The following is a 20,884-nucleotide window of genomic DNA, read 5'->3' as shown; positions in this document are numbered from 1 at the left end:
AGCAAAACTCCATCTTCCCCCCCCCCAAAAAAAAAAAAAAAAGAAAGGGGAGAATCTTGGAGCCCCTTTCCCTAAATTCCATTTTTCTGGGGATCCTGGAGAGTCCTGGACCTGCAGCATCCCCATTCCAATTGGATCCCAAATTCCCAAAGGGTTCTGATCTCCAAGATGGGGTGCAGGAAAACTCCTTGTCCATCTGTCCATCTCCCCCCCCCCCCCAAAATCCTCCCCCCTGAGGGACAGCAAGGACACCAGGGTGGGAAAATTCCATGTATTGATGCTGGAAGGAAATATAGGAAAAAAGCTTGGCAAGCACGGATACATAACCCCACAGGAGCAGGGAATTCCTGCTGGGAAACCCCCCCCTCTGCTTTGGGGGGTGCTCCTCCAGCCAGGTAAAAAAACCCCAAAAAAAACCCTGAAATTTCCATTAATGGTTGGGTGGAGAGAAGGGAGCTGCTCCCCCCTCCCAAAAAAAAAAAAAAAAAAAAAAACAACAAAATCCCCCTTTTCAACCCAAAATCCTCCCTTTCCCTTCCGGGCATTGAGGGCCCAAAAAGCCCCAAAACCCTGAGCTCAATCCCATGGGATTGGCCCTAAAATTGGGTGGGAAAGGGGGGGCTGAACCCATCATCCACTGGGATGAAGCTCCTGGGGGGGGTCCCACTTCCTCTCCTTCATCTCTGGATCCTGGGATCACCCCCCTGGTGAAGGCACAATTCGGTTGATTTAAGGAAAAAAAATTTTTAAAAAAATCACAAAAAAAGGCAAAAAGTGCCCAGGAGGGCCAGTGAAGTCCAAGGGGAGTGGGAAAAGGGTTGGGAAGGGGGGGAGCACCCAAAGGACCCCACGGAGAGTTGGGCATCACCTGCAAGATGCTGGGAGCCCCCCCCCCCAAAAAATAATTGAAAAATGAGGAGGGGAAAAAAAAAAAAAAGGGAATTTGGGGTTTGGATCCAAACCAAACCACACCCCCCCCCCAAAAAAAACCTCCCAGAAAAAGGGTTTCTAAGGCTCTGTGGTGGGGAGAGTTTGGGTTCTCCCAGGCTTATAGAAAAAACTTTGGCAAAAAAGATGGAATTTAAGAGCTCTGAAATGACAATTTCCTGCAGGGTTCTTTGGCTGAAATTTAAAAAAAAAAATAATTTTTTTCAAAGCTGAAAAGCTCTTTTTTTTTTTTTTTTTTTTTGGTTTGGTGCTTTTTTTATAGAAATAGATTTTTTTTTTTCTTTACAAAAAAAAAAAAAGCATTTTTAAGCATATTTAATATATATATATAAAAAATTCCTGCTCTAGAAAAACAAAAACCCCAACCTTGGTTTTTGATCTCTTTGGGTTTTTCTAGGAAAAAAAAGAAAAAATTCCTTTTGCTTTGGGGAAAAAAAAAACAGCTCAAGAGGGTCAGGAAAGAGGAATGGTGCCCGAGTTACATGATGCTGCAGTTCTGCACAGCCTGAGCCTGTAAAAAGAGAGAAAAAGAAAAAAAAAAAAAAAGGGAAAAAAAAAAAAATTTGATGCCACCAAATATTCGGGAAGAAGGAAGCGATTCCCAGGATTTCTGTGCCCCTGTTTTGTGTCTGCCCTGACCCCTCCCCCAGCCCAGGGGGCTCCAAACCCCATCCAAACCCCCAACAATTCCAGGGATGGGGCAGCCACAGCTTCTGGGGGCAACCTGGGGCTCAGCACCCTCACCCCAAACAATTTCTCCCCAGTTTCTCCTCTCCATCTCCCCCTCTTCCAGTTCAAAGCCATTCCCTCTCCTCCCATCCCTCCAGGCCCTTGTCCCAAGTCCCTCCCCAGCTTTCCTGGAGCCCCTTCAGCCACTGGGAGGTGCTCTGAGGTCTCCCCAGAACCTTCTCCTTCTCCTTCTCCTCCTCCTTCTCTTCCTTACCCCAAGGAATTTCTCCCCAAACCTCCTCTCCATCTCCCCTCTTGGAGGATGGAACCATCACCTCTCATCCCATCTCTCCAGGCCCTTTTCCTCAAGTCCCCTCCCCCAGTTTTCCGGAGCCCCTTCAGGCACTGAAGTTGCTCCAAGCTCTCCTGGAGCTTTCCCTGCTCCCTCTCCAGCTCCACTTTCTCCTTCCAAGGAGATTCCTGGAAGCCTGGAGGAGCCCGAGGCAAGAGAGGAGGAGAGGATGGAGGGGAAGGGGTGGAAGGGGAAGGGGTGGAAGGGGAAGGGGTGGAAGGGGAAGGGGTGGAAGGGGAAGGGGTGGAAGGGGAAGGGGTGGAAGGGGAAGGGGTGGAAGGGAAAGGGTGGAAGGGAAAGGGGTGGAAGGGGAAGGGGTGGAATGGGAAGGGACGGAGGGGGAAAGGGACGGAGGGGAAAGGGACGGAGGGGAAAGGGATGGAGGGGGAGGGATGGAGGGGGAGGGATCCTCAGGTGCTGATGCTGGGTGGAGAAACAGGGAGCAGAAGGAGAGAATTCCCAGGATCTGGAAGGCACCCACCTGCCTCCGGGGATTGGAAGTCCCCAGGAGGTAATCCTGGTCACCAGGCTGTCCCCAAGGCCAATGCCAGAGTCCCCGATGCTGCGGTAGCATGCGGGTGACAGTGACACTGGAGGTGGAGGAGCCGAGGACACGGTGTTGATCCCGGTGCTCTGGTTGCCAGATTTGTCAGCTGGTTGCCCACAGGTGCCACAGACCACGGTGCGGGACCGCAGGTTGTACTCCCCGGGGTCACCTGGGCCCCCACAGCTGCCCTGGAGGGGGGAGGGGAGAAGACAAAAGGACCTTGAGGACCCCATCCCATTCCTTCATCCATCCCTTCATCCATCCCATCCCATCCCATCCCATCCATCCCTTCAATCCATCTCTCATCCCATCAATCCCATCCCATCCATCCTTCCACCCATTCCCCCATCCATCCCTTCATCCATCCATCCCATCCATCCATCCCATCCATCCATCCATCCATCCCTTCATCCATCCCATCCATCCCATCCCTCCATCCCATCCATCCCTTCATCCATCCATCCATCCCTCCCTCCATCCCATCAATCCATCCCATCCATCCATCCATCCCAGGGATGGGGCAGCCACAGCTTCTGGGGCCAACCAGGGGCTCAGCACCCTCACCCCAAAAAATTTCCCCTCCTCTCTTGCCTTCCCAATTTCCTAACTCCTTCCTCCTTCCCTAATTTCAACTTGGGTCCCTTGGGCTTCTCCATGGTTGTTTCCATGGCAACACGAGTGATGCTGAGCCCAAGACAGGACCCTGTGACAAAAAACCCCCACCCTGTATCACCCTACAACTCCCAGCGTGGCACCCACATGGTGATGGTGGTGGTGGTGATGCATCCCCCCTTCCTCATCATCCTCATCCTCATCCTCATCATTGATGATCACAGTACGGACCAGTTTCCTCATGGCCACTTCCTGAGGGGGACAAGAAAGGAATTTGGGGAGGGGTTGGGTGGCTGTGGGTCCCCAACTCCCCCCCCCCACCCATGTGGTGCTATCCTGGGGGTGCTCTCACCTCCCCGTTGGAGTTGATCAGGGCAGTCCTGAGGCTGTCCCCAGAGCCCCAACTGCTTTGGGCTTTCCACACCACGTTGCTGGGGGGGCTGTGGGTGGCTCCCGCCCCCGAGGCCCAGATCTAAGGAGAAAAAATAAAAGAAAACAAAAAAAAAAGAGAGAAGTTTTAGGTCTGTTTCCAAAAAAAAAAAAAAAAAAAAAAAAAAAATTAAAATTGGGTGCGCGGGAACCCAGCGCCGAATCCCCCAAAGCTTCCTTAGGGTTTTGCTTTCCTCTGAAGGATGGCAGGGAAAAGAGTGGGATCAGAGGATCCTGGCAGGATTTGAGGCTTTTTGACTCACCGTGACCACCTGGCCAGCCTTGAGGGTGAATTTGGGGGGGAAGCGATAGGTGATGGGGGGGTCATCCCCGTTCTGCCTCTTGATCTGCCAGTTGCCCATTGCCTGGTCCTGGGGGAGAAAAAAAACACCAGCAAAACCTCAAATCCTCTGTTTTCTCCATCAAAAATCCTCTGTTTTCTCCCCTGTGCTTTGGGGTCACTTCCAGCCTATGGGGTGACCCCTTCCTCCCCCCAGACCCCCCCAAACCTCGTTGGATTTATTCCGGAGCCGGACGAATCGTCCTTCCAGGTCCACTTCTTCCACCCCAACACGGCCACTGGTCCTGGCATGGTGGGAGAAACTGGTCCGACCCTCGGTGTCCTCTCTCTTCCTCTTCTTGGAAGATCCTGGGGTGGAAGCCAAGTGGCTCCGGGATCCCCCTTTGTGGGAAGAAGGACTCGGGGATAACCTCAGCCTGGGTGGGAAAAGAGATGGAGATGGAGGAGGGGAGATCCTGGGGATGGGTTGGGCAGGATAAAAGGGATTTTTCTGTCTTGTGTTTTTGCTTGCAGCTCAATCTCTAGGTGCAAGGAACAAGTTTCTCAGTGCTGCTCCTAGGACTGATAATTCCATGTTTGAATTCCAGCTGGAGACTGGGATTGCAGAGCCAGGACACTGGGGAACATTTTGCCTCCAGAAGGAGCAAAAAGTCCCACCTGGAACCCTCCTTTGGGAGGAACAGCCAAAATAAATGACCAGACTTGACCCAACAGAGGATTCCATCCCATCCACCTCATCCTCAGGATAAATTTCAGGGATCACCAGGGTCAAACCCTTTTTCCTGCTTCCCCTTCTTCCCCTCTCTCTGTTTCCTTCAGCATCCTGGGAGGATTCCATCCCTTCCTCTGCCTGTGCTCCTGCTCCCTGCCAGCCTAAATCCCTGTGTTCCTGCCTCCAGCTCCCAACTGCTCCCAGAATTCCAGCCTGGACTTTCCCAGGTGACCTGAGAGTGATTGGGGAGAGGAACATGGGATCAATTTTCCTGCATATTTATAGAGATTGAGTCATTTTCCCTCTTTCTCATTCCTGTTCCATGAAAGGGATAAACTCAGGGATAACTGGGTGGGAAAAGAGAAAGGGAAATGGAGGAGAGGAGATCCTGGGATGGGCGGGGTCAGGATGGTTTCATTCCCAACCCATCACCCTCTCTCCCTAATTCCCTCTCTTTTTTTTTTAATCAGGATTAACAAAGAGCATCACTTATTCACCTTAATTCCCTCATTTCCAAGCCACCCCCACCCATCAGCTCCATCTCCCCGGGCTCACCTCTCCTCCTCTCCCTCCAGGAGCTTCCTATAGGCATTGATCTCCATATCCAAGGCCAACTTGATATCCAGGAGCTCCTGGTACTCATCCAGCTTGCTGCTGCATCCTTGCCCTCATCTCAGCCATCTCCCTCTCCTTGTCCGAGAGCAGCCTCCGGTTGCTTTCCCTCTCCCTGGCCAGGATGTCTTCCAGGTCGTGGAGTTTCGCCTCCTTGGCAGCCAACTGAGTGGGGAAAAGACAGGGGAGGATGTCTCCCTTTGGGATGGAGAGGGATCCATCCCTAGGAAAGCTTTGGGGTGGGTTTTTCTCACCTGTTTTCTGCAGCTGGCTGACCTCGGAGGAGAGGTTGTCGATGCGGATCCGGGTTTGCTGCAGCTCCTCGTGGGCAGCACCCACCATGTTGCTGTTCCTCTCGGCTGATTGCTTGGCATTCTCCAGCTGGAAAGACCAAAAACAACCCCCAAAAATTGAGCAGGAGATGGGTGGATCTTGTTCCAAGCCCCCCCACCCTCCATTAACCTTTTTTTTTGGGGGGGGACACACACACCAGGGTCCAGCACTGCTGCATCCTCACTCCTTTCCATCCCCACTCCTCTCCATCCCCACTCCTTTCATGACTCAGAGGACAAAAATGCCATCCGGGATTCCAGAGCCTCCTCCTCCTGACAGGACACATTGGAAGCTGAGTTTTGGAAGCTGAGGAGTTTTGGAGGCTGAGTTTTCCCACCTGGCAGCAGCTCAGCCCAAACTGATGTCTCCTCCTTCTCCTTTCTCCTTTCTCTGCCTCCCTTCTCCTCCTCTTCCTTCTCCTCCTCCTCTTTCTCCTTCTCCTCCTCCTCTTTCTCCTTCTCCTCCTCCTCTTTCTCCTTCTCCTCCTCCTTCTCCTCCTCCTTCTCCTCCTCCCTCTCCTCCTCCCTCTCCTCCTCCTCCTTTCTCCTCCTCCTCCTCCTCCTCCTTTCTCCTCCCCTCCTCCTCCTCCTCCTTTCTCCTCCTCCTCCTCCTCCTTTCTCCTCCTCCTCCTCCTTCTCCTCCTCCTCCTCCTTCTCCTCCTCCTTCTCCTCCTCCTTCTCCTCCTCCTTCTCCTCCTCCTTCTCCTCCTCCTTTCTCCTCCTCCTCCTCCTCCTCCTTTCTCCTCCTCCTTTCTCCTCCTCCTCCTCCTCCTCCTTTCTCCTCCTCCTTTCTCCTCCTCCTCCTCCTCCTCCTTTCTCCTCCTCCTCTCCTCCTCCTCCTCCTCTCCTCCTTTTCTCCTCCTCCTCCTCTCCCCCTCTCCTCCTCCCTCTCCCCTCCCTCAGCACCTTTAGGGATGTTCTCTCCCTTCTCACCTTCGCCCCGTAGGTTTTTTCCAGTTCCTCTTTGTAAAGTCGGATCTGAGCCTCGTGTTGGCTCCGCAGCTCCTGGAGAGCTTCTGAGAGTTTGCTCTCGAATTCCCTCTGCCTCCCGTTGTCAATCTCCACCAAAGGGTCTCGTGCCGACGTTTGGTTCTCACGCAGCTCCTGGGAACAGGGACAGGAGGGAGGGGACATTATCCCAGAAACCCAAAATCCCTTGGAAAGGACCCCTGGGATCATCCACTCCAGGCCCTTGATCCCTTCCCCCCATCCCACCCCGCGATTCCCAGCACATCCAATCCCTTTTTTTTTTTTTTAAGATGAGCCTTTTTGGAGGCTCTCATCTCCAGGGATGGAGAATCCACCCCCTCCAATGCCTGATCCCCTTCCCTGGCAAGAATTCCTTCCTAATTCCCAACCTAACCCTCCCCTGGCAGAGGCCTCTTGTCTGACCGATAGATCCCAATCCCATCCTGGCTCCAACCTCCTTCCAGGGAATTGGGAAGAGTGATGAGGTCTCCCCTGAGCCTCCTCTTCTCCCCTTCCTCACAGGAATTTTGCCCCAATCCCATCCCCAGCATCCATTTATTTTTTTTTTTTTTTTTGGATAACTCTTTAAGATCCCTTTTTTTTTCCCCCCTCTCATCTCTGGCGATGGAGTCTCCCCTCCTCCTTGGCTCTCCCCATTCATCCTGTGGGATGAAGATCCAAGAGATGGGAGGTGAAATTCCAAGCCAGCCCCCTGGCTCACCTCACTGTAGATATTTTCTGGAATTCCAGCTCCTCCTTCAGGGTCTGCAGACGATTCTCAGCATCCACCCCTCCGCAGCATCTCATCCTGCAGCTGCTTCTTGGCTTCATTTAAGGCACTTTCCAGCTGCAAGGAATGGGGTAGGAACATCACCAGGATCCTCCAGCAACACCTGGGGACCCAACTGAAGGTTTTTTTGGTTTTTTTTTCCTGCTTGGGGACACAGATGCCACCTCTCACCTTGGCCACTTGTCCCCTCAGGTCCCTCGCTTCTGTCTCCAAGTTCCTCTTCTCGCTCAGGGCTGTGGACAGAGCAGCTTCCTTGGAATTCAGCAGAGCTTCCACATCCTTGAGGCGTGCCTGGGCTGTCAGGAGGTCCCCTTCCTTCTTGGCATTCCTGGAAAACCGAGGAATGGCACAGGGATGAGAGGCAGGAAAGGACATTGCAGCTCCCCCAGGGGCCAAGGTCGGGTGTCTGAGGGTCCCCCCAGGACAAGGGGACACGTCCTGCACTTGGGTCACCTCCCCCTTCCCAAGGAAAGGATCCGGTTTTCCAGCTGGGAAAAAGGAGCTGGAAGGGGTTGGGTGAGCTCAGTGGGTGGCCAAGGTGGCCACCAGCATCCTGGCTGGGGCCAAGGAGGAGCAGGGCAGGGATTGTCCCCTGGGCTGGGTGTGGGGAGGTCACAGCTCAAATCCGGGGATGGGGTCTGGGCCCCTCGGGAGCAGAAGGAGATTGAGGGGATGGAAAATGTCCAGAGAAGGGAATGGAGCTGGGAAAGGGAATGGAGAGCAAGGAGAAGGGGATGGAGAATGTGGAGAAGGTTTGGAGAATATGGAGAAGGTTTGGAGACCATGGAGAAGATCTGGAGAGCATGGAAAAGGGTCTGGAGAGCAAGGAAAAGGTTTGGAGAATATGGAAAAGGGTCTGGAGAAGTTGTGAGGAGCATCTGAGGGATTTGGGATCTGGGATCTGGAGCAGAGGATGCTGAGGGGAGACCTTCTGGCTCTGGTTGGAGCCAGGGGGGGTTGGGCTCTGCTCCCAAGGAACAAGGGATGGGACAAGAGGAATGCCAGGGGAGGTGAGGCTGGATATTAGGAATAATTTCTCCCTGGAAAGGGATCTCCCAGAGGTGGAATCCCAAGCCCTGGAAAGGTTCCCAAGCCCTGGAGCTGTGGTGCTGAGGGCCATGGAGTTTGGATGCTCTGGAAGGGCTTTTCCAAGCCAAAGCCATTCCATGATTTCCATGGCTCCGAGCACACCTGGTCCCCAACAACCCCAGAATGGTCAGGAAGATCCAGTGCTCCGGAGAGGATGGGACTGGAGGGACTGGGAAGGGCAGGGTGTGTGACCTGCGGCCCGACTGACAGGGTCGTGACTGACATGGGGTGACACCCAGGGACACCCACACCCACCAGGGGTCACTGTGGAGCCACAGGCACGAGTGTCACCGGGTGGGGTGGGTGAAAAGTGAGGTGGGTGACACGTGGGGTGGGTGACACCCACAGGGTGCTGGTGGTGCCCAAGCTGCTCCATGCTGGGACCTCCCCCCCCATCCAGAGATGCCACTCGGGGCCACCCCACCCATGGGTGCTCCTTTTTCTTCCTCTTTTCCTCCTTCTCCTTCTCCTTTTTCTCCTCCTTTCTCCTTCTCCTCCTCCTCCTCCTCTTCCTCCTTCTCCTCCCCTTCCTTCTCCTTCTTTTTCTCCTTTTTCCTCCTCCTTCTCCCTCTCCTTCTCCTTTTTCTCCTCCTTCTCCTTTCTCCTTCTCCTTTTTTTTTTTCTCCTTTTTTCTCCTTCTTCTTTTTCTCCTTTTTTCTCCTCCTTCTCCTCTCCTTCTCTCTTTTTCTCCTCCCTTCTCCTTCTTTCTCCTTCTCCTCTCCTCTACCTCTTTCTCCTTCTTTTTCTCCCTCTTTTCCTCCTTCTCCCTCTCCTGGAAGGTCCCAGCCCTTAACCAAAGACTTCAAAAATCCCCATGGCAAACCCCAAGGACTCGAGGACCTTTTCCCTTAAAATTCCCCAGGGATCCCCTATGGGATCCCAGCGTGGAGGATAAGGGACAGGAGCAGAATGACTTGCCAAAGAATTTTCCAGCCAGGACAGGGATGAGCTGGATCCCATCCTATCCCCCCCTTTGTCCCCAGAGCATCCACCCCTCAAACCCCCCCCAAAAAAAGTGGCAGCACCCAGAGATTTTAGGGTCCCCTCCCCCATGCTGGGGACCCCCCCAGTCCCCACCATTCCTGGCTTTTCCCTTTGTCACTCCATGGATATCTGCTTTAATTCCCTGCAGCCTCCTGGGCTCCAGCTGGCGTTGGGCTAAAAATAAAATTTGGATGGCAGCTGCATCAAGTGCACGGGGACAGAAAGGGACTTTCCTGCTCCTCCTTCTCCTCCTCCTCCTCCTCCCAGGAGGTTTTTCCTCCTCTCCCCATCCTGCCTGCTACAGCCTAGAAGATCCCAAATCCTCCTCTCAAAGCAGAGATCCATCTCAAAGGGCTGGGGGCTCAGCAAAAAAAAAAAGGGGTAAAAAGGGGGGGGGAAAAAAAGAGGGGGGGGAAAAAAGGAAAAAAAAGGAAAGTAAAAAGGAAAAAAAAAGGAAAAAAAAAAGGAAAAAAAAAAAGGAAAAAAAAAAGGAAAAAAAAAAAGGAAAAAAAAGGAAAAAAAAAGGAAAAAAAAAAGGAAAAAAAAGGAAAAAAAAAGGAAAAAAAAAAAGGAAAAAAAAAAAGGAAAAAAAAAAAGGAAAAAAAAAAGGAAAATAAAAAGGAAAATAAAAAGGAAAATAAAAAGGAAAATAAAAAGGAAAATAAAAGGGAAAATAAAAGGGAAAATAAAAGGGAAAAAAAAGGAAAATAAAAGGAAAAAAAAAAGGAAAATAAAAAGGAAAATAAAAATGAAAAAAAGGAAAAAAAAAGGAAAAAAAAAAAGGAAAAAAAAAGGAAAAAAAAAAGGAAAAAAAAAGGAAAAAAAAAAAAGGAAAAAAAAAGGAAAAAAAAAAAGAAAAAAAAAAGGAAAAAAAAAAGGAAAAAAAAGGAAAAAAAAGGAAAAAAAGGAAAAAAAAGGAAAAAAAAAGGAAAAAAAAGGAAAAAAAAAGGAAAAAAAAAGGAAAAAAGGAAAAAAAAACCCCAAATACAACAGAGGCACCAAAAGTCTTCAGAAACAAATGTCTCGAAAGAAAAAAAAGATGGAGGGAAAAAGGGGCCTCCAGACGTTTTATTTTTAGCTTTTAAAAGCAGGAAGGGAGGGAAAAAAAAAAAGAAAATTACAGCTGAGCTGCCAGAAAATCCAAATATTCGTGGAAAGTTGGATCTGCTCTGCCTGAACTCCACACCCAGAGGAGGTGGCAAAGCTGCACCCAGGGCTCAGGGTGCTATCCCAAAAAATCCCATCCCAAAAACCTGGCAGAGAGAAAACCTTTGGGCAAAGCCTTTTCCAAAGCCCAACCAGATGGATTTTAGGAAACACCCTTTGGGTTCTCCTTCACACTCCTGGAATGGGACCAATGGGACGGGGGAAAAACTGGGGTGATCCCCCTTCTGCCTCCAAATCCCACCCCACAGGAGCTGCCCCAACCCCAAATCTTTTGGCACAGCTGGAAAACACCCAAGGATGCCATGAAATCATGGAATGGGTTGGAAGGGACCTCAAGGGACCCCTCATCCAATCCCAGGGGGCTCCAAACCCCATCCAAACCTCCAACAATTCCAGGGATGGGGCAGCCACAGCTTCTGGGGGCAACCTGGGGCTCAGCACCCTCACCCCAAAGAATTCTCCCCAGTTTCTCCTCTCCATCTCCCCTCTTCCAGTTCAAAGCCATTCCCTCTCCTCCCATCCCTCCAGGCCCTTGTCCCAAGTCCCTCCCCAGCTTTCCTGGAGCCCCTTCAGCCACTGGAAAATGCTCCAAGGTCTCCCCAGAACCTTCTCCTTCTCCTTCTCCTTCTCCTCCTTTTCCTTCTCCTTCTCCTCCTCTTTTTCCTTCTCCTTCTCTTTTTCCTTCTCCTTCTCTTTTTCCTTCTCCTTCTCTTTTTCCTTCTCCTTCTCTTTTTCCTTCTCCTTCTCTTTTTCCTTCTCCTTCTCTTTTTCCTTCTCCTTCTCTTTTTCCTTCTCCTTTCTCCTCCTGGGGCTTCTTCCTTTGCACTGCTCCATCCCAGGGATCCTTCCCCTATTCCAGGGACCACTTTCCCCATCCCAGGGATCATTGCCCCATTCCACGGATCACTCCCTGCATATTAGGGATTATTTCTCCATTCCAGGGATTGTTCTCCCATCCCAGGGATCATTCCCGTATTCAGGGATCACTCCCCCCATCCCAGGGATTATTCCTCCATCCCAGGGATTGTTCCCCCATCCCAGGGATTGTTCCCCCATCCCAGGGATTGTTCCCCCATCTCAGGGATTGTTCCCCTATTCCAGAGATCACTCCCCTCATCTCAGGGATTATTCCCCCATTCCAGGGATCACTCATCCCAGGGATTATTCCCCCCATGCCAATGAGCAGGGCCCCAGAGGGAAAGCAGGAGGGAAGACAATCTTGGGAAAAAACTCCACAGTGGGGCAATGGGAATGTGGCAGAGCAGCTTCTCCCAGCTCCTGACTCATCCCTCCCGTTCCAACTCTGCCAAATCCCCGGGATAAACAGGAGTCTGTCTCCTAGCAAAAGAGCTGGAAATAACCAGGATAATGCATGGCAAGGACAACATCTGCACGGAGCATCCTGTCAGGCACCAACCCCTGCCAAGGGAAAGCCTGGAATGGGGGGAGGGATGCCAGGGCTGGAGGTTTCCAAGGATGGATGGAAATAGCTCCCACCCTCTGGAATCAGCTGTGCCAAAGCCTCTGCCCAGTGCCAGCTTGGCTCCTGGCACTCTGGGTTCCAAGAGGAACATTTGGAGATGCTCCAAAGGATGGGTCTTGGCCCTCCTGGAGCTGGGATCTGCCTTTTCCCAAAGGATCTGAAAGCCAAAGGCTTTGGGAATCAGCAAGGGGCATTTTACAGGGATGCTTCCCAAAAGCTTCCTGGCATTCCTTTCCTTCCACCAACCCCATCTCCCTGGGAGCTTTGGGTGCAACTGGACCTGATCCCAACAGAAACCCCCCAGGAATCCCCTAGAACTACTCCCTAGGGAGCCTTTGGGGATTTTCCCTCTGGATCAGATGGAGCAAACCCCACAAGTCCAGCGTGGAGCGATTGCCCGGCCCTCTGCTCCTGATTAAAAAAAGATTAAAAAAAGCTGGAAACAAGCCAAAAAAAAAAAAAAAGAAAGAAGCCATGGAAGAGGCTGTGCTGGCTGGGGGGGTGGCCCTGTCCCTTTTTGTCATGCCAAGGTGACTCATCCCAACTCCAAATGGAAATCCCAAGTCACCAAGTGACGTGGTTGTTGGGGCTGAGTCCTCCCTGGCAACAGGAGAGAAAAGGGGGGGGGGATGGTATCAGCAGAAAGGGTTGAAAAGCTGGAAAAAAAAATAAAAAAAGGGTTTTAAGAGGTGGAAAAAAGGGGTTTTAAGAGCTGGAAAAAAAAAAAGGGATTGGCTGCTTCCCATTTGGGAAGTGCTGGGGGAATGGGTGGGATGGGGCTTCTGCCCCTGCTGGGTTTTTTCTGGGAATAAATCTGAGAATTAGCAAATGGTTGTGGTTGGAAAAAAACAAAAAACCAACCCATTGCAGAACTTGGAATCCAAGCCTTAACTCAAGCTCCAGCCAGGCTGATGTTAAAGCAGCTCCCTAAATCTGGCTCCAAGAAATTCCCTGTAGGATTCTGGCTGCCACCCTCGAGTCTTTCCAGGGTGCAGGATGTGGGAAAATGCAAAAGGCTCCTGGAAGCTTCCCTGTGCCTGAGGACCCTAAAGACAAGGAAAAAAACCCAAAGAAAGGGATAATTTCCCTCTGGATTCCCTTTGCCACCAAAATCCTGGAATAAGCAGAAGGCTCGGAGCTCCAGGCTGGGATTATGTGCAAAGTGCCACCAGTTAAAACCTGATTTATCCAAAGAGTTTGTCTCCATGGAAAAAAAAAATCCCAAATCCAGGGATTTTTGTCTCTGCAGACCCCGAGGGGATTCTGGGGGATCCTGGGGCTTCCAGAGAAAAAGATGGAACTCAAAATGGGGAAAAGATGGAGAGGACCCCAAAAGGGGAAAAGATGGAGAGGACCCCAAAAAGGGAGCAAGACCAAGGTCTCCTTTTCCCTTTCCATCACCAGCCCCTCAGCCCATTTTTCCCTAATTCCAGGGAAGGGAAAAAATATCCCAGCCAGCAAAATTTCCTTCAGAAACAAACAAAAAGGGATTCTTGGCTTTATCTTCCTGGGAAAAAAAAAGAAAACCCAAAAAAACTTTGCTATCCCAGATAAAAGCAGGCGAGGTGTTGACACTGCCCCAAGGTTTGTTTGCCCACACTGGGGGGGTTGGCACTGCTGTCACCTTCAGTCCCTGTCCCAAGTCACCCCCTGTGCCCAGGGAGGTTCCAGGATAGGGATAAAGGGAAGGAAAATGGGAAAAAAAAAAAAAAAAATTGGCAGGGAGACAGAGAGGAGGTGCGGGAGGATGCTCCTGGGACCCCTCTGCCCACCCAAAATTAAGGTGGGTGCTGTGGGAAATCAGCATTACTCCAAAGGGAAGGCTGTGGCTCTGGAATCCCTGGAAAAGGGAATTTTCCCTGCAAACTGCACCTCTCGCAGAGGTTTTGGTGTCCCCGTTGCCACAGCCCCACAGCCCCAGGCTGGCAGCTTCTGGCACTGGAAGCAGAATCCCAGCCCAGTTGGGATCTGAAGTCACCTTTGAGACCCCCTCATCCCATCCCAGATCCCTCATCCCAGCCCAGGGGGCTCCAAACCCCATCCAAACCCCCAACAATTCCAGGGATGGGGCAGCCACAGCTTCTGGGGGCAACCTGGGGCTCAGCACCCTCACCCCAAACAATTTCTCCCCAGTTTCTCCTCTCCATCTCCCCTCTTCCAGTTCAAAGCCATTCCCTCTCCTCCCATCCCTCCAGGCCCTTGTCCCAAGTCCCTCCCCAGCTTTCCTGGAGCCCCTTCAGCCACTGGGAGGTGCTCTGAGGTCTCCCCAGAACTTTGTCCTTTTCCTTTTCCTTCTCCTTCTCCTCCTTCTCCTTCTCCTCCTTTTCCTTTTCCTTCTCTTTTTCTCCACCCTCAACACCCCCAATTCTCTCTCCCAGCCTCCAGAGCTGCTCCAACCCCTCCCAGCATCTCCAGGATCTCCCTTGGATCAGCTCCAACACCTCCCTCCTCTCCTCCTCCTGCTGCATCCCAATTTTTCCACAATCCCCAGCCTGGGATCTGGGAATTGAGCTGAACCAAAAGAGGGGGGGGAAGCTGCTTAATGAAATCCCTGGAACAGAGCCCAAACCAGGGTTAGGATCCCTCTTTTCCAGATTCTCCAAACCCCATTCCCCTCCCCAGGAGGTTCCTGCAGTTGGGATTTTCCTCCCAGCTGGGGAATTTTTCTTCCTGCTTCCCCAGCTTTCGAGCCAGGGGGTGGGACAACAGGAGGGGACAAAGTTCCCCCATCAGCCAGGGGGGTGTTTGTGTGGCCCTGGACTTTACCCCTCCTGAATTTGGGATTTGCACCATTCCAGCTTTGGGAATCGTCTCCCTTGCCAAGAGGTGATGGAGCCAACAAGGGCTCTTCTGAAACTTTGGAATTTTTGCCTTGGGGCTCTGAGTGGCTCCGAAGCATCTCTGGAGGAGAAGGTTCCTGATAGCAAAGGTTGGAAAAAAGCCAATCCCAACCCCTTGCTCCTGCTCCATCCCTTTCCCCCTCCAGCTCTGAATTCCTCTGCCCGGGAGCCAATTTATTGGGATTTTATTCAGGAAGAGTTTAGGAATAATAAAACCCCAGCTCTGAGTCATAAAAACCCCAAAAATCCCTTGCTCCAGGAACAAGTGGCACCTGGGGACAGAGCCAACCCCTTCCAAGTTGTTCAGATTCCCATTGGGACTGAATTCCCATGGAAATTGGGATTCTTCACCCCAATGGGGTGGAGAAGGGAGGCAGGTGGCACCCAGCCCTGAGATCCTGCTCTGGGTTCCGTTTGGGAATCTGTGGAGCCTGTCCCAGAGGATCCAGAGGGATCCAGGGGAACAGGGTGAGCAAAAAAGATGGAAAAGAGGGCAGGATGGGGACACCTGGAGAAGGGAGAGGGATGGGGACACCTGGAAAAAAGAGCTTTGGTGACTCCCATACAGGGAAAAAAAAAAAAAAAAAAGTTTTGGTGACTCCCAGAGAGGGAAAGAAAAAAAAAAAAAAAGCTTTGGAGACTCCCAGCCAGCAGCTGGGAAGGAAACTGCCTTCCCAAAGGGCACAAATTCAGCAAAATACGGAGCTGGGAGCAGCTCTGGGGAGCCCCACCCTGGGCTCTGCGATGAGGAATTCATGGGATTCAGAGCTGGAAAGCAGCTGGGATAGGACAGGAAAATACCTTCCCTCCACCATCCCAATTTGCCAGGATGGATCCTGGGATGAAAACTGTTGAAGGCAATGGGATTGCCTTTCCCCCTCTGGAAAGTTATGGGAGCTCCAGCAAACGAGTGAAAAGCCAGAAAATGGGAATGTTGGAGCCTTTTCCTTTCCTTGAGGTCCTGAGAAAAAAAATTAAAAAAAAAAGGGGGAATGGTGGGAAAAAAAAAAAAAAAAAAAGTGGATGTTTGCACAGACACCTGCAGGGAGGCACTGAAAAGCTCAGGAAAGAAACTTTTGCCATGGATCCCATCAGCATTCCCAAAAAAAAACACAACTTGGATCCCATCAGCATTCCCCCCCAAAAAAAAACTTGGGAAAAGAAATCCGTGCAGAGCACTGGGAGCCATGTGTCCCTCTGCTCCCCATCCACCCCCAGAGCATTCCCCAGCCTCACAAACTCCTCTTTGTCAGCTCCAAAAGGGCAAAAAACTCCTGGAAACCAAACCCTTCCCTTCCCTGGAAACTTTGGGAGCAGAAGGAAAAGGGAATCAGCCCCGGGAAGGTTTTCCTGCAAAAATGTTTCAGGCAGCACCCAGCCCTGGGGCAGGGAAAGTTGCTTAAGGTTCCACTTTTTTTTATTTCATTTTTTTTTGCCCTCACCCCGTGGTTTGGGGGTTTTCTTTAATTTTTTGGTTGGTTGGGGGTTTTGGGGTTTTTTTGGGTTTTTTTTCTCCCTTTTCTTTTCTTGGAAATGGTTCTTGGTTCCCTGCTCCTTCCTGCAAAGTTATAGGTGAGCCCAGGATGGGGAAAAAAAAGGGGCATGGGGGGAAAAAAGGGGCATGGGGGGAAAAAAGGGGAGAATGGGTAAAAAAAAGGGGGATGGGGGAAGAAAAGGGGGAATGGGGAAGGGGTGATGGGCAGGATTGGGATGCTGAGCACCCAACCCCACTTTTTTGGGGGGGACAGGGAGATTCAGGCAGGACCAGGCTCTCCCCACCCCTTTTGGGGCAGAACTGGGATAAAAGGAGCATCTGGAGCTTGGGTCTTGATTTTGGAAGGAGATTTTTGGCAATGAAGACAGAGCGAAAATTTTCAGTGAATTAAAACCACGTGAGGGCCTGGTTTGGGTTTTTTTTGGGGTTTTTTGGGGGGGATGGTGCCATTTCAAGCAATTTTTGCAGGGCCTCCTGCTCTCCTCCCTCTGCAATCTTTTTATCACCACAAGCAAGACAACAATCTCCCTCCTCTCTGCACACACCAGTTGTCAAATTGGGTTTTTTTTTCCTCTTCTCAGGGTTTCCTGACAGTAAAAAAAAAAAACCCAAAACACGCTGGGGGGGGGGGGGGTTGGGTTCCTTGTCCAGGGTTCCAACCAACACCCCCTTGGAGCAAGGAGCTGGGACACCAAGTCCTCCAGAACCAGCACCCGTGGAGCAGAAAAAAAATCCAGAAAAAAAGAGAAATAGTGGGAAATTTGCTGCCTTCCACCTCTCAACCTTTTCCTCCACCTCTTGCACCAGCGGGGAACTGGTGCAACTGGTTTCCAGTTCACACTCCCAGTTCCCCCCCCCTTGACTTCCAGCCTCTTTTGGGTGGATCCAACCCCTTTTTGGCATTTTGCCCCTTAGCCCCTTTTTTTTTTTTTTGTGTCCCAGCACAAAGGGACAAGCAGACAACACCCTTGGGGTGACAACCCCGTGTCTGGGGTGATGCTGGGGGCCCCGATAAGGAGGTCCCGGAGGCTCCTGCCTGGCTGGAGATACCCAGGGGGTGAGCTGGGGGGCTGGGGATTTTTTTATCAACCCAGAAAAGGCTTCAGAACCCCAAAAATGAAACCACCCGGAGCTCAGTTCCTTCCCCACCTCCCCCCCACCAGCTCGGAATTTTAGGTGAAAAGTTGGGTGGTTTTATTTTTTCCCCTCCTCCTCCTCCTCCTCACCCCCCCAGTTTCCAGCCAGGGGGTGAGAAAAGGGGGGAATAAAAAAGGAAAAAGACTTGGGGGTTTAGGGAAAAAGGAGAAACTAAAGGAAATTGAATAGGAAAATAAAAAAGGAACAGGAAAAAAAATAATGGGAATAAAATAGGATAATAGAATAAAATAGAAATATATATATATATAAATATATATATCTAGAAATATATAACTAGAAATATATATCTCTAGAAATATATATAAATATATATCTAGAAATATATATCTCTAGAAATATATATAAATATATATCTAGAAATATATATATCTAGAAACACTATATATATCTAGAAATACTATATATATCTAGAAATACTATATATATCTAGAAATACTCTATATATATCTAGAAATACTCTATATATATCTAGAAATATCTATAGAAATATCTATAGAAATATCATAAGATAATAATATAAAATAATAAATAAATAAATAATAAAATAGAAAAATTAACTAGAAGGAAAAAAAAAGGAAATTGAATAGATTGAATGAAAAAAAAATAAATAGTCATCATAATAATACTAATGATGGGGAGGGGGCCTCGGGCTGGCTCCTGCCTCATCCCCCTCCCACCCAAAAAATTCTGGGCACCCTGGCCAAGGCTCAGGAGCAGCTCTGGCCCCACAAAAAGGTCCTTGCAAGGATTTTGGGGGTGGGGAAGTGGCCCCAACACCCCCGCCCGAGGCAGCAGGGCCACGCCAGAGGAAGGAATGAGCAGCCCCAGCTTTTCCCCCACTCAGAAACCATGACTCAGAGATAACTCCAAAGACTTTTCTCCGGGAGAAACCCCCACTCTCTGCCCCTTTTTCCAAAAAAAGCAGCATTCAACCCTCCCCCGAAAAAAAAAAAAAACAACCCCTTACTCCAAATCCAGAGATGCTCTTCAGGAGCCACTTTTTTGGGGGGGGATCTGTGCACAAACCCATCAGAGGCAAAAACCTCCAAGAGATGGGTTTTTTGGTTTTGTTTTTTTTTTTGGTTTTTTTTTTTTTGGTGGTTTTTTTTTGTTTTGTTTTTTTTTTTGGCAGAGCCAGCTCTGAGCTCAGCCCACAGCCTGCACGCCGGGCATTTTTTCCAGCCCTCGAAAAGATTGTGGCCAAGATAGCTCTGGGTTTGCACAAGGTAGCAAGAAAAAAAAAACAAAAAAACAAAAAAACCAACCAAACCACCCCAAAAAAAAAAAAAAAAAATTTTTTTCCTTCTTTCCAGAGCTCAGCTCCTTGTCTCTTTCCAGATCCTTAGGATCAGGGATGGAGCCATGGAAAAGGAAAGAGAAAGCTAAATATAAAACAGCCCCTGGCTTTTAGGGACAGCTGGAAAAGGCTCCAACCTCCCCCCCCCCCTTCCCAGTGGGGTGAATATTTATGGAATCTTTCCAGGAAGTTAATTTTAGCCTCGTTTGGGACGGCTTCAAAATCCGAGGGGATGAAATGGAGGGAGAAGGGGTTGTTCCATCATTCCCCACCCCCATGGCAAGGGGGGGACACCAAGACACCCCCTGGCTCCTTCCCCAAGGGACCCCCTGGTCCTTCCCCAAGGGACCCCCTGGCTCCTTCCCGGATTCCAGGAGGGAAAACCAAGGCTGTGAGACTGGAATGAACCCAAGGAACCTGCCTTGGGCATCGCCCAGAGCCCCGAGGAGGGGAGGGGACAAAAATATCCACCTGGGAAGTGGGAATTTGGGAAGGGGGGGATTTGAGGCTGGAAGAAGAGCTGGAAAAACATCGGTGATGGGAAAAGGGATGCGGAGGGAGAGGGCGAGTGGGAAGGGCTCGGCACAGGGAGGGTTAAAGCGAAGCAAAGGAACCAGGAGCAGGTTCTTTAAGAGGTGCCAAAGGCAGGGGAGGAAAAAAATAGGAGGAGCAGGAGGGATCTGGGGGCAGGAGGGAGCCAGCTGCCTGGCACTGCTTCCTCCTCCTTTGGGAATAACTCCGGGATGACACATGCGGAGCGGCCGCCAGCCAAGCCCTGGTGCCCCTCATCCCACAGATCCTCTCCAGGATCCGAGGAACCTCTGCTCAGCCTCTCCAGACCCTCCCCAGGATCCGAGGAACCTCTGCTCAGCCTCTCCAGCTGTCACTGCTCTTCTCCCAAATTTTCCCCCCCCCACCCCCCTGGCCAAGGGCATCCCGGCCAAAGATGGCGCTTGGAGGGAGAGTGGGAATGCCGGGAGAGCTTCCCTCCTCTCCCGGTTCCCTCCAGGGACACTCCTGTCCCAGCTGGATCACGGGTTTTGCCTTTCCCTTCCTCCTCCAGGTCCCTTTTTCCTCCTTCCCGGCTCCCTGCCAGCCATGACGCCAATGCCCATCCCATGCTCATCATTCCCCCCCTTTTTTTCCTCCTCCAGCTCCAACCATTCCCGGGAATAAAGGGGGGATTGTGGGGTGCCACTCACCGAGCTTTCAGCTCCTTGTGCTCTTCCCGGACTTTGCTGAGCTCCAGCTGCAGCCTAGCTCTTTCCTTGGCCACCGAATCCAAGGTTTTCCTGGCATCCGCCAGCTCCGACTCGTAAGCGGCTTTGATTCCCGACACTTCCCTGCTCACCACTTCCTCGGATTCCGTGATCCGGAGCCTCAATCCCGCGTTTTCCAACTCCAAGGACCTGACTTTATCGATGTAGACGGCCAAGCGATCGTTGAGCTCCTGCAAATCCTCTTTTTCCTGCAACCGGGTGATGCGGGTCGGGGACAAGGGGGTCCCCGAAGCCCCCCCGCGGGTGCTCCTTTTCTGGGAAGGAGTCGCCATGGGAATCCCGGGAATGGAGGAGAAGGAGAGAGGCTACGAATCGCACACAACTCCGTGTCCCACCCCGGCTCCTCTCTGCCTTGCCCGCCTGATTTATATCCTGGCCCCAAACTGGGCAGAACAGGAGGAGGAGGAGGAGGAGGAGGAGGAGGAGGAGCCGGCGAGGAAGGTGGAGTCAGAACCGGGGTGGAGACACAGCCAAAGCGATTCCAGCACTCCCAGCCTGGCATCCAGCACTCCCAGAAGGCATCCCTAGGAAAAAGGGAGTGGGGAAGGAGCGCAGCCCCTTAGGGTGATCCCCTACAAACGAGCCCTCCCCTGGGTGACCCCCTACAAACACCCCCGGCACCCTATAAACACCCCCTGGGTGACACCCTACAAACACTCCCCTGGGTGACCCCTTACAAACACCCCTGACCCCCTATAAACACCCCCTGATGCCCTGGGTGACACCCTATAACACCTCATGCTCTCCCTTGGGTGACCCCCTACAAACACCCCCCTGCCCTCCCCTTGGGTGACCCCTATAGGCACCTCCTGCACGCT

The 20,884-nt window shown here is 51.3% G+C and overlaps 1 protein-coding gene across 1 annotated transcript; it reads right to left on the bottom strand.

The window, feature by feature from the left end:
• Positions 1–1,247: 1,247 nt before the first annotated feature.
• On the bottom strand, positions 1,248–20,385 carry LMNA (lamin A/C). Its single transcript, XM_071732820.1, is given in 15 exon segments — positions 1,248–1,459; positions 2,451–2,485; positions 2,488–2,704; positions 3,276–3,380; positions 3,481–3,600; positions 3,821–3,928; positions 4,067–4,274; positions 5,126–5,217; positions 5,219–5,563; positions 6,448–6,618; positions 7,205–7,221; positions 7,224–7,272; positions 7,274–7,330; positions 7,445–7,601; positions 19,989–20,385. Coding segments are annotated over 15 exon segments (2,064 nt in total). The 5' UTR covers positions 20,339–20,385; the 3' UTR covers positions 1,248–1,426.
• Between the last annotated feature and the right edge of the window lie 499 nt (positions 20,386–20,884).

The sequence above is a fragment of the Heliangelus exortis genome, unplaced genomic scaffold (genome assembly GCF_036169615.1).
Source record: "Heliangelus exortis unplaced genomic scaffold, bHelExo1.hap1 Scaffold_88, whole genome shotgun sequence".
NCBI lineage: Eukaryota > Metazoa > Chordata > Aves > Apodiformes > Trochilidae > Heliangelus > Heliangelus exortis.
Note: the sequence above shows the minus strand (reverse complement) of the source record. Positions and strands in the feature narration are given on the sequence as shown.